This window comes from Scyliorhinus torazame, chromosome 7 (assembly GCF_047496885.1).
Source record: "Scyliorhinus torazame isolate Kashiwa2021f chromosome 7, sScyTor2.1, whole genome shotgun sequence".
In the NCBI taxonomy this organism is placed as follows: domain Eukaryota; kingdom Metazoa; phylum Chordata; class Chondrichthyes; order Carcharhiniformes; family Scyliorhinidae; genus Scyliorhinus; species Scyliorhinus torazame.
In genome coordinates this window covers 309,060,097-309,071,544 of record NC_092713.1, presented here as the reverse complement: position 1 = coordinate 309,071,544, position 11,448 = coordinate 309,060,097, and the positions used below count along the sequence as shown (strand labels likewise).

The 11,448-nt window shown below is 49.8% G+C and overlaps 1 protein-coding gene across 2 annotated transcripts; it reads right to left on the bottom strand.

Moving 5' to 3' along the window:
* Window positions 1–847: 847 nt before the first annotated feature.
* On the bottom strand, window positions 848–8,811 carry mrpl22 (mitochondrial ribosomal protein L22). Of its 2 annotated transcripts, XM_072512742.1 has the most exons (7): window positions 8,732–8,811; window positions 8,605–8,650; window positions 5,766–5,898; window positions 5,061–5,126; window positions 3,904–3,981; window positions 2,552–2,621; window positions 848–1,152 (listed from the first exon to the last, which is right to left on the bottom strand). In XM_072512742.1, the coding sequence occupies exons 1-7, from the start codon at window positions 8,751–8,753 to the stop codon at window positions 944–946; spliced, it is 624 nt and encodes a 207-aa protein (XP_072368843.1). In that variant the 5' UTR covers window positions 8,754–8,811; the 3' UTR covers window positions 848–943. The 2 variants fall into 2 exon arrangements, with proteins under 2 accessions (XP_072368843.1, XP_072368844.1); XM_072512743.1 differs by lacking the exons at window positions 5,766–5,898; window positions 8,732–8,811 and having other exon boundaries at window positions 8,605–8,712.
* Between the last annotated feature and the right edge of the window lie 2,637 nt (window positions 8,812–11,448).

Here is an 11,448-nt window from a genome sequence, read left to right as displayed (position 1 = left end):
CACGCAGACACGGGGAGAACGTGCAGACACCGCACAGACAGTGACTGGAGAAGCCAGTGACCCAAGCCAGAATCGAACCTGGGACCCTGGAGCTGTGAAGCAATTGTGCTATCCACAATGCTACCGCGTTGCCACCACATTCCGGCGCCTGTTCGGGTACACAGAGGTTGAATTCAGAATGTCCAATTCACCTAACAGTGCGTCTTTCAGGATTTGTGGGAGGAAACCGGAGCACCCGGAGGAAACCCACGCAGACACAGGGAGAACGTGCAGACTCCGCAGTGACAGTGACCCAAGCCGCGAATCGAACCCGGGACCCTGCCGTGTGAAGCAACAGTGCTAACCACTGTGCTACCGTGCCACCCAAGAATGGGCCTATACTTTCTGCAGTTCGGACGAATGAGAGATGCTCGAATTGCAGCCTATAAAATTATTAGCGGGCTTGGCACAGTGGATGATGAGAGGCCTGTTCCCGCAGGCTGGAGAGTCTGGAACTAGGGGGCCCCATCACAAGACAACTGGGGCGGATATTTTGAACAGAGAGAAAAAAAAATGTCTCCACTCAGCCGCTTATGAATCTTTGGAATTCTCTAGCCCAGAGAGCTGTGGATGATCAGTCGACGAGCATTAAGGCTGAGATCTGTAGGGAATCAAAGGTTATGGAGATGAGACAGGATCGAGGGTCAACAACGATAACTGAAAGATGCAGCAGGTTCGAGGATCCTTATGGCCTACTCCTGATCCCGTTTCTTATGGTCTGATGGAAGAGCAGTCCTGATTTCTACTCGGATCAACGGGCCCTCACAAAGGCAGCAGGGCAAATACGTTTATGAAATAAAACAAAAAATCACGGAATGATAAGTTTTTATTTACAATCATCTGATAAGCCTGTTCCAGACATTGCTGCATTGGTGTGCTGGGTATCGGTACCACCATTGCGCCATTACAGCGAGTTAATGATGGTTCTGTTGCGCAATTGTTGCACGTACTCCTTGGCCTGGTCAAAGCCGGTGGTCGTCTTCTCAACTGGGGGTCTTCCTTCCACCATCTTGACAAAGTAGTGGCAGTAGACCCTGTCCATGATGCCAAACATACCTCTGCCATGGTAACGAATCCTCTTCAGATACTGACCCTTACTCGAGAACGACTCGGCTGAAAGGGGGGGTGGGGGGGGGGAAGAGAAGGAGCAAGAGATGAAATGGAGCCTTTGGGGAGATGGTCTACTTCAGGCATTTTCAAAGTCGGGGTCACGACCCACGGGTGGGTCGCCAGGCGGGTGTCGGAAGCGTCGCGGGACTCCCGATTGCGCAACTTTGTGTTCAACAGCCGGCTTTTAACAATGCCGGGTGCGAACGACCTTCAAAATGACGGCCGCGACCATATAAAGAAATGGTCTTTTATATGGCCACTGCACATGCGTACCAATGAGCGGACACGCATGTGCGGTGCGCCCGCATTCTGTTATATGGTCACGGCCGTCATTCTGAAGGCCGCTGGCACCCGGCATTGTTAAAAGCCGGCCGCTGCGCGCGAATGTGCGCAATCGGAGATGCAGGAGAAGATTTTTGTTTGCAATTAATGTAACCTTCCTGCCTGAAGGGAGGCGGAGAGCAGGTCCCGCCTCCCGAACGGCGACGTCACGTGCTTGGGGCACGATTGCGTTTCCTCCATTTTGTCAGCAGCAAACAAGGTAAGAGAAAATGGTGGGTCGCGAAGGTCGGCCGGCGTGGGTCCCGAAGGAAAAAAAGTTTGAAAAACACTGGTCCACCCTGCCTTCGACTTCTGTGCCTCAGCGGATAAGCAGGCTTGCCTCTCAGGTGAGAGGTTCAAGTCCCGCTCCGGGTCTTGAGCATAAAGATTTGGACAGTGCGGAGCCGAGGGAGTGCTGCACTGTCAGAGGTGCTGTCGTTCAGATGAGGTATTAAATCAAGGTCTTGTTTGCCCTCTAAGGTCAATGTCAGCCCAAGGCACCATTTTAAAAAAGAGCAGGGGAGTACTCCCCTGTGTCCGGTCAATATTTATCCCCCTAATCATGAAGAACTGGTTATTATCACACTGCTGTTTGAGGGAGCTTACTGTGAGCGAATTGGCTGCTTTCCCTGAATTGTAAAAATGACTATACTGCAAAGTATTCAATAACTGTAAAGTCTTTTGAGATATCCCAGCAGATCGGAAAAGCAGGATATAAATTCAGGTCCTTTTTTCCATTTCAAACTGGTGGTGCAGTGGTAATGTCGCTGGATGATAATCCAGAGGTCTAGGCTGATGCTCTGGGGACATGGGTTCAAATCCGAGAAGAATTTAAATTCAATCAATAAAAGATTCTAGAATTGAAAGGTGATGCTAATGCAATTTAGTGACGTCAGCTGGTCTGGCCTATGTGTGAATCCAGATCCCCAGCAAGGTGGCTCACTCTTAACTGACCTCAGTTACTCAGTTCAAGACCTGGATTGTCTTGAGATCAGGAAATGTGTCACATAAATATAAATGAACAGTACTGGTGATCGCGGAACGGCCCGGCTGCCATGAGGTGACCGGGGTTGGTCGTTACCTATGTACAGGTTCGATCTATACTCCAGATTGTGGTTTCGCACGGCCATTTCTTGAGCTTCCAACAGAACCTGAAGGAGGCAACAAACAAACACAGATTGGAGAAAATACAGGACACCCATCAGAACAAACAGGTCAAAACCCCAATTGCAACAAAACACAGAGAGACTTGAATTTACACACCACCTTCCACAAGGCCAGGGTGTCGCAAAGCATGTTCCAGCTGATGAAGTGCTTTCGGCCAATTGGTCACAGCAAGCTCCCTCAACAACCCTCTGCATATATAAGCACCTTTAACATGATGCAAACTTCCCAAGGAGCGACTGGAAAACAGAATCCGAGACCAGGCCACATCACGAGACGTTAGCACAGGAGCTTGGATAAAGAGGGAGCTTCTAATAGTGGGTGGGGAGAGAGGTAGCGAGGTTTCGGGAGGGAATTCCAGAGTTTAGCGCCCTGGGAGGTGAAGGCGGGGCCGGCAATGTGCAGCGAAGGAAAAGCAGGATGTACAAGAGACCAGAGCTGGAGGAAAGATCCCGGAGGACATGGGGATATTGAAGGTCACAGGAACCGCAGATAAAGATTGTATAATCTGATGTTAGCTGAGGATAAATGTTGGCCAGAATATCAGGAGAATTCCCCTGTTCTTTAAATAATGCTTCAACCAAAGAATATTCGTTTAAAAAAAATGTTTTTCCAATTAAGGGGCAGTTTAGCGCGGCCAATCCACCTACCCTGCACATCTTTGTTGTGGGGGTGAAACCCACGCAGACACGGGGAGAATGCACAAACTCCACACGGACAGTGACCCAGGGCCGTCTATCCTCCATGTCCTTGCTGCCGTTATAAAACAAACATCGGGTGATCACGAGAATGGCAACTGCTGAGCAATTTCCAGTTTCTCTGCAGTCCGACAGGCAGCTTCCGAAGCAGCTCACTTACATCTGAGCCAGCAAAGTCAGGGGGTGACATTTCACTCCAAACTCTTGTGCGCAAAATCCTGGCTGACACTCTGAGTGCAGCACTGGGGGAGCCCTGCACTTCTGGAGGCTCAGTTTCTCAACTGAGATGTTAAACCGAGACCCTAGCTGCACTCTCTAGTTACAATCGACGTGAGCTTAGTCCAGTATCGACAGGTCAAATGTGCGATGACACACGTGCAAAGTCTTTACCGTGGGCTCCTCTGAACCTCAATTAAACATCTAGTGTTCGAATTAGACTCCGGATGTCCAGGGAGGTGGTGGAAGGTGCTACAGGAATGCTTTCTAAGTGGCAGTGTTAAGAAATCAGCCACCAGGCAGCTTAATATCACCAGTTGTCTAAACCCCCATGTTCTTCAGTTGATTCTCTTACCTCCAGCATAACCTTTGCTCCCTTTTTGTCATTGAACTGTAGCTGGGCAACTGCTTGGTCAAAGGTCATCCCTCTGATCTGCAACAAGACGTTCAGGGGTAAAGTCTTTCACACAGTCACACACACCTCATGCATCAACTCACCAAGGCTCCTTCGACAGCACCTTCCAAACCCCCGACCTCTACCATCCAGCTGGATGAGGGCTGGACGTTCTGCCCAAAACCGTTCACCATCCCGACTTGGAAATATATCGGCCGTTCCTTCACTGTCGCTGGGTCCAAATCCTGGAACTACCTCCCTAACTGCACGGTGGGTGCACCTACACCACATGAACCACAGCGGTTCAAGAAGGCAGCTCACCACCACCTTCTCATGGGGCAATTAGGGATGGGCCACAAAGGTTGGCTTATAAATAAATACATTTTTATTTGAATTTTCAAAAATCCAGGAGGAAAGCTGGAGCAAAAACCCCACATCCTTCGAGGATTGGGGAATCACTGACCTGGGCTGTCTGCTTCTTCCACCTGGGATCTGTCTCATCCTGAGTGATTCCTTATTTTCAGGATGGTTATAAACTGGATTATATGCCGAAGACGAACAGGAGGAGACCCTCTGTGCAGTGCAGCCTGCTCGATTGACGTTTGTATTGGGTTGGTGAGATAATAATAATAATCGCTTATTGTCACAAGTAGGCTTCAATGAAGTTACTGTGAAAAGCCCCTGGTCGCCACATTCCGGCGCCTGTTCAGGAGACCCGTACGGTGTCCTTGGAAAATGTGTTCCCCAAAGAGGTAGAGGAAGATCCAGTGGGCCAGATCCAGTGGAAACAGGAGCACCCGGAGGAAACCCACGCAGACACGGGGAGAACGTGCAGACTCCACACGGCAGTCACCCGAGGTCGGAATCGAACCCGGGACCCTGGAACTGTGAGGCTGCAGTACGACCCACTGTGCCACCCATACTACATTACCACAATCACCATAAAACAGGCATTTACCATTTACTACAAAACAAATTAGACCGTAAGACATAGGAGCAGAATTAGGCCGTTCGGCCCATCGAGTCTGCTCCGCCATTCAATCATGGCTGATCTTTTCTCATCCACATTCTCCCGCCTTCCCCCTGATTCCCTTATTAATCAAGAAAATAAAACTTGCCATTTCTGCCAGGTACCACATTTTGTCCTTGCTGTACTTGATTTGCCTCCTGCAGTGGTAAACCTCCTGTCGAAACATAAAGAGCCTTTTACAATCACATTCTCCACCCTCGCCACACTACCCGGCTGCGGCTGGTACAACGGGGCCGCAGGGCATCACGCCGCCCGCTCGTCAGCAGGATTTTAAACAAATTAGTTCACGGGATGCGGGCCTCGTTGGCTCGGCCAGCATTTGTTGCCCGTCACGAACTGCCCTCGAACCGAGTGGTTTTCAAGGCCAATTTCAGAGGGCAATTTAAGGTTCAAGTACATTGCTGTGGGTCTGGAGTCACATGTAGGCCAAACCAAGGATTCTAGGTCAGTCATGATCTGATTGAAAGGTGGAGCTGAATGCTCCCGCTCCTGTGTCTTATGGTCTTTTGGGAGTCCAGAGCGAGGTGCCATAAATACAAGATAATCACCAATAGATCCAGTCGGGAATTCAGAGAAATGTTATCCAGAGAATGCGGTTGAAGTGAAGGTACAGCTACATTTAAGGGGAAACCAGACAACCCTCGGCTATTCACACTGATAGGATTAGATGAAAGTAGGAGGAGGCTCACGTGAAGCATAAACACCAGCATCGATAGGTCAGGCCGAATGGCCAGTTTCTGTGCCGTACGTGCATTGTAATTTAAGATCAGTCGCAGCAAGGGGTATAACCTACCACTGGTCTGCGAGGCTCGTGTGGAAGCTGTGGAGGGTAAAGCACTCGGTTCTTCCTCTCCCAGGTCTTTGCAGGTAGGGTGAGGCTGGTGTGTATGTGGGACTGGGGAGCGATGCTGCATGATGCAAGCAATCTGTGAGGGGAAGAATGACAAAGTTACACAGGAAACGGGAGCAGGAGTAGGCCATTCAGCCCCTCGAGTCTACTCCACCATTCAACAAGGTCACAGAATCCCTACAGTGCAGAAGGAGACCATTCAGCCCATTGAGTCTGCGCCAACCCTCTGAAAGAGCGCCCTACCCAAGCCCACTCCTCCTCCCTATCCCCGGAACCCCACCTACCCTGCATATCCCTGGACACTAAGGGGCAATTTATCATGGCCAATCCACCCAAGCTGCACAGTTTTGGACTGTGGGAGGAAACCGGAGCACCCGGAGGAAACCCAGGCAGACACGGGGAGAAAGTGCAAACTCCACACAGTCACTCAAGGTCGGAATTGAACCGGGTCCCTGGCGCTGTGAGGCAGGAGAGCTAACCACTGTGCCACCCTGCCACCCATGGCTAATCTCAATGCCGCTTTCCCGCGCAATCAATGAGATCATCTCTCATTCTTCCCGACTCTAAAGAATACAGACCCAGCCTCCTCAATCTCTCCTTGGACGACAATCCCAGGAATCAGTCTGGTGAAGCTTTGTTACACTCCCTGTACCGCAGGTATATCCTTCCTTAGGTAAGATCATCAGAAATGTACACAGTACGCTAAGGAAAAGGTCATTTCCTTCCCTGTGTAGCTTCTTTTCTAAAAAAAATATTTTTATTCTCCTTTTTCACACTTTCATCCAAATTTAAACCCGCCAACAAACAATCAACAGTAACAAATACAATGTCAATCCCCTGGCCAACAATTCCTCCCTTCCCCCAAACAACCCTCAACATTTTAAATACACGAAATTCAAAGAAAAAGAATCAGGAATCCACCATCACCCCATATATAGTCACCAACAACATACATAGCCCACCCCCACTCCCAATCCCACCCCTCCTAGTGTCCGATGTCATCCAGCTCTTGAAAGTGCATAATAAACAAAGCCCGTGAGTTGTAGAACACTTCCATCCTTCCCCTCAACTCAAACTTCACCTTCTCAAGTGGAAAAAACTCCAGCAGGTCCCCCCGCCATGCCAGGACACATGACCTCCATCCCAACAGGACCCGCCTTCGGGCGATCATCGAGGCGAAGGCTAAAACATCTGCCTCCGCACCCGCTTCCAACCCCGGTCGATCCGATACCCTGAAAATGGTCTCCAGAGGACCCTGCTCAAGCCTCACATGTACCACCTTCGAGATTACCCTGAAGACCTCCCTCCAATACCCCTCCAGCTTTGGACAGGACCAAAACATAGGAACATGGTTTGCGGGGGCCCCCCCATGCCCCCCACCACCACCCGTCCCCCACCACCCCCGTCCCCCACCCCCACATAAACAAGGTAATCATGTTTTCAACCTCCTTGAAAAATGCCTTTGGCAGGACGATCGGCAGGCACGGGAAAATAAACAAAAATCGCGGCAACACGTTCATTTGAATTGCCTGTACCGAACCTGCCAGCAACAGAGGGAGACCATCCCACCTTGCCAAGTCAACCTTCACCCTCCCCACCAAACATAAATGTTATACCTACGGAGCCCCCCCCCCCCCAGTTCCGTGCCACCTGCACCCCCAGATATCTAAAGTGAGTCACCACCCTACAGAATGGTAGTCTCCCACCCCTGCCCCCACCCCTGGCCAAGACACCACAACATATTCACTTTTACTCCCCGTGTAGCTTCAACAGCTGGTACAATCTGTCAGTTTTTGATGAGCAGTCAATGTGCCTGCATGGTTGTGGGAGGGGAGTTTATTTATAAGATAGCTTTGTACACAAGCCCACTGTAAGTTTGAGATACAAATGGGCAGAGTGGGTGGTTTAGTGTGCCGTAACACCCCACTGCGTCTGAACGTCATTGCCACACGTCCTACACCAGAGATTTGCACACAGAATCCTGGCTGACATTCCCGGTTACCGTACCAAGGGAAAACCACTCGGTCAGAGACACCATACTTAGGCTGAGATGTTCAACTGAGGCCCTGTGAACCCTCCGAGATGGATGTAAAAGCTCCCACAGTCACTATTTCATCGGACATTGAGAGTCCGGTTCCCGTGGTTTAATTAGCTCAGTCACAACCAGCTTTAAAGAAAAACAAATTGGGCGGCACGGTGGTGCAGTGGTTAGCACTGCTGCCTCACGGTGGTGCAGTGGTTAGCACTGCTGCCTCACGGTGGTGCAGTGGTTAGCACTGCTGCCTCACGGTGGTGCAGTGGTTAGCACTGCTGCCTCACGGTGGTGCAGTGGTTAGCACTGCTGCCTCACGGTGGTGCAGTGGTTAGCACTGCTGCCTCACAGTGGTGCAGTGGTTAGCACTGCTGCCTCACGGTGGTGCAGTGGTTTGCACTGCTGCCTCACGGCACCGACGACCCGGGTTCGATCCCAACCCCAGGTCACTGTCCGTGTGGAGTTTGCGCATTCTCCCTGTGTCTGCGTGGGCCTCAGCACCCACAACCTAAAAAGATGTGCAGGCTAGGTGAATTGGCCATGCTAAATTGCTCCTTAATTGGGAAAAAAGCAAATTAACTGGTTGGCATAACATTGTAGTTTCTGGGATCTTGCTGTGCACACATTGGCTGCTGCAATTTCCTACATTAGATCAGTGGCTGTACATCCCCGGCTGTAAAGCGCTCTGGGACAGGCCGAGGCTGAGAAAGGCGCTATACAAATGCACATGGTGTGTGAGTGGAGTCTTACCCGCACTGGATGTGTGTCAGCAGCTTCCTCGCAGCAGCAGCAGCACCTTCAACACACAAACAGACACACAATCAAACAGAGCCAAGGCAACAGAGTCTCTGCAACAAGATTAGGCCCAGAATCTGACCTGTCTGCAAGGGAGCCGCCATCTTCCCGCCTCAGACCCAACCAATCACACACAGCACAGCAATCACTCACTCCGCACTCGATTACAGTGCCTGCTGCCCTGCTCCTTCCAGAGCAGATGGTGTTGTATATCCCAGGCTCTTTATTGTATATCACAGCCTGGTTATTGTATATCCCAGGCTCTTTATTGTATATCACAGCCTGGTTATTGTATATCCCAGGCTCTTTATTGTATAGCCCAGGCTCTTTACTGTATATCACAGCCTGGATAATGTATATCCCAGGCTCTTTATTGTATATCACAGCCTGGATAATGTATATCCCAGGCTCTTTACTGTATATCACAGCCTGGTTAATGTATATCCAGGCTCTTTATTGTATATCACAGCCTGGTTATTGTATATCCCAGGCTCTTTATTGTATATCACAGCCTGGTTATTGTATATCCCAGGCTCTTTATTGTATAGCCCAGGCTCTTTACTGTATATCACAGCCTGGATAATGCCTGGATAATGTATATCCCAGGCTCTTTATTGTATATCACAGCCTGGATAATGTATATAACACGCTGGTTCTTGTATATCACGGGCTGTTGCTGTGAAGGTGGTTGGGGTTTGCTCTCCCGCTGGCGGGCAGTTTGCAAACGCGATTTATGTCCGCGCCCGGGACCCGTACCCCAGAAACTGGCAACAAACTGGAGAAAGATTACACAACGTTCCAGAGCCCAGAGACAGAGAAAATAGAGGTGGTTAGAGAGAAAATAGAGGGGGGGAGAGAGAGAGAGAAAATAGAGGGGAGGGGGGAGGAGAGAGAGAAAATAGAGGGGAGGGGGGAGGAGAGAGAGAAAATAGAGGGGAGGGGGGAGGAGAGAGAGAAAATAGAGGGGGGGGGGAGAGAGAGAAAATAGAGGGGGGGGAGAGAGAAAATAGAGGGGGGGAGAGAGAAAATAGAGGGGGGGAGAGAGAAAATAGAGGGGGGGGGGGAGAGAGAGAAAATAGAGGGGGGGGAGAGAGAGAAAATAGAGGGGGGGAGAGAGAGAAAATAGGGGGGAAGAGAGAGAAAATAGGGGGGGAGAGAGAGAAAATAGGGGGGGAGAGAGAGAAAATAGGGGGGGAAGAGAGAAAATAGGGGGGGAAGAGAGAAAATAGGGGGGGGAAGAGAGAAAATAGGGGGGGGAAGAGAGAAAATAGGGGGGGAAGAGAGAAAATAGGGGGGGGAAGAGAGAAAATAGGGGGGAAGAGAGAAAATAGGGGGGGAGAGAGAAAATAGGGGGGGAAAGAGAAAATAGGGGGGAAGAGAGAAAATAGAGGGGGGAAGAGAGAAAATAGAGGGGGGAAGAGAGAAAATAGAGGGGGGGAAGAGAGAAAATAGAGGGGGGGAAGAGAGAAAATAGAGGGGGGGGTAGAGAGAAAATAGAGGGGGGGAAGAGAGAAAATAGAGGGGGGGAAGAGAGAAAATAGAGGGGGGGAAGATAGAAAATAGAGGGGGGGGTAGAGAGAAAATAGAGGGAGGGAAGAGAGAAAATAGAGGGGGGGAAGAGAGAAAATAGAGGGGGGGAAGAGAGAAAATAGAGGGGGAGGAGAGAGAACATAGAGGGGGGAGAGAGAAAATAGAGGGGGGGGAAGAGAGAAAATAGGGGGGGGGGAAGAGAGAAAATAGAGGGGGGGGTAGAGAGAAAATAGAGGGGGGGAAGAGAGAAAATAGAGGGGGGGAAGATAGAAAATAGAGGGGGGGAAGAGAGAAAATAGAGGGGGGGAAGAGAGAAAATAGAGGGGGAGGAGAGAGAACATAGAGGGGGGAGAGAGAAAATAGAGGGGGGGGGAGAGAGAAAATAGGGGTTAGAGAGAGAAAATAGAGGGGGAGAGAACAAGAAAATAGAGGAAGGTAAGAGCAAATAGAAGGATAGAAAGAAAATAGAGGGAGACAGATAGAATAGAGAGAGATGGAATAGAGAGAGAAAATAGACATAGAATAGAGGACAAAGATAATAGAGAACACACTGAGAGGAGAGAACATAGCATTGAGAGGATAAAGAGAGAGAACGGAGAGATAGAATATATATGTATTTGAGAGAATAGATAGCAAGAATTGAGATATAGTGAGAAGAGAATAGAGAGTAGAGAGAGAAGAGGAGAGAAATAGAGAGAGAGGAGAATATATATACAAAGAGAGATAGAGGGAGAATAGTGAGGAAGAATTGAGAGATAGGGATAATAGAGAGATGGGCAAATAGAGCGAGAATAGAGGGGAGAATAGAGAAATGGGATAGAGGGAGAGAATATGGAATGATAGAGAAAAGAGGAAGAATAGAGAGAGACTGACAGACAGATAAACATAGAGAAAGAGGCAACCTATTCTAAAACTGGTGGCACGGACATGGAGAGATAGAATGGTACACACAGAGAGAAAGGCAGAGGGAGAGAGACTGAAAGAAAGAGAGAGCTGGAAAAATAGAGATAGAGGGTGAGAGAAAGAGAGAGACTGAGATATACAAATGAAAGGAGAGATAGAGGAAAGGGGGATATACACAGGGAGGAAGGGGGTTTTCAGGGTGGGAGCTATATGCTCACATGGCCTGGGTGGGGGGGGGGGGGGGGTAGCAGAGATGGATGAACAGAGAGAAGGGGAGGGACAGGGGGAGAGAGATGGATGAACAGAGAGCTCCAGGATGGGGGAGGGACAGGGGGAGGTGCATAAAGAGGAAGGGGGAGTGACAGA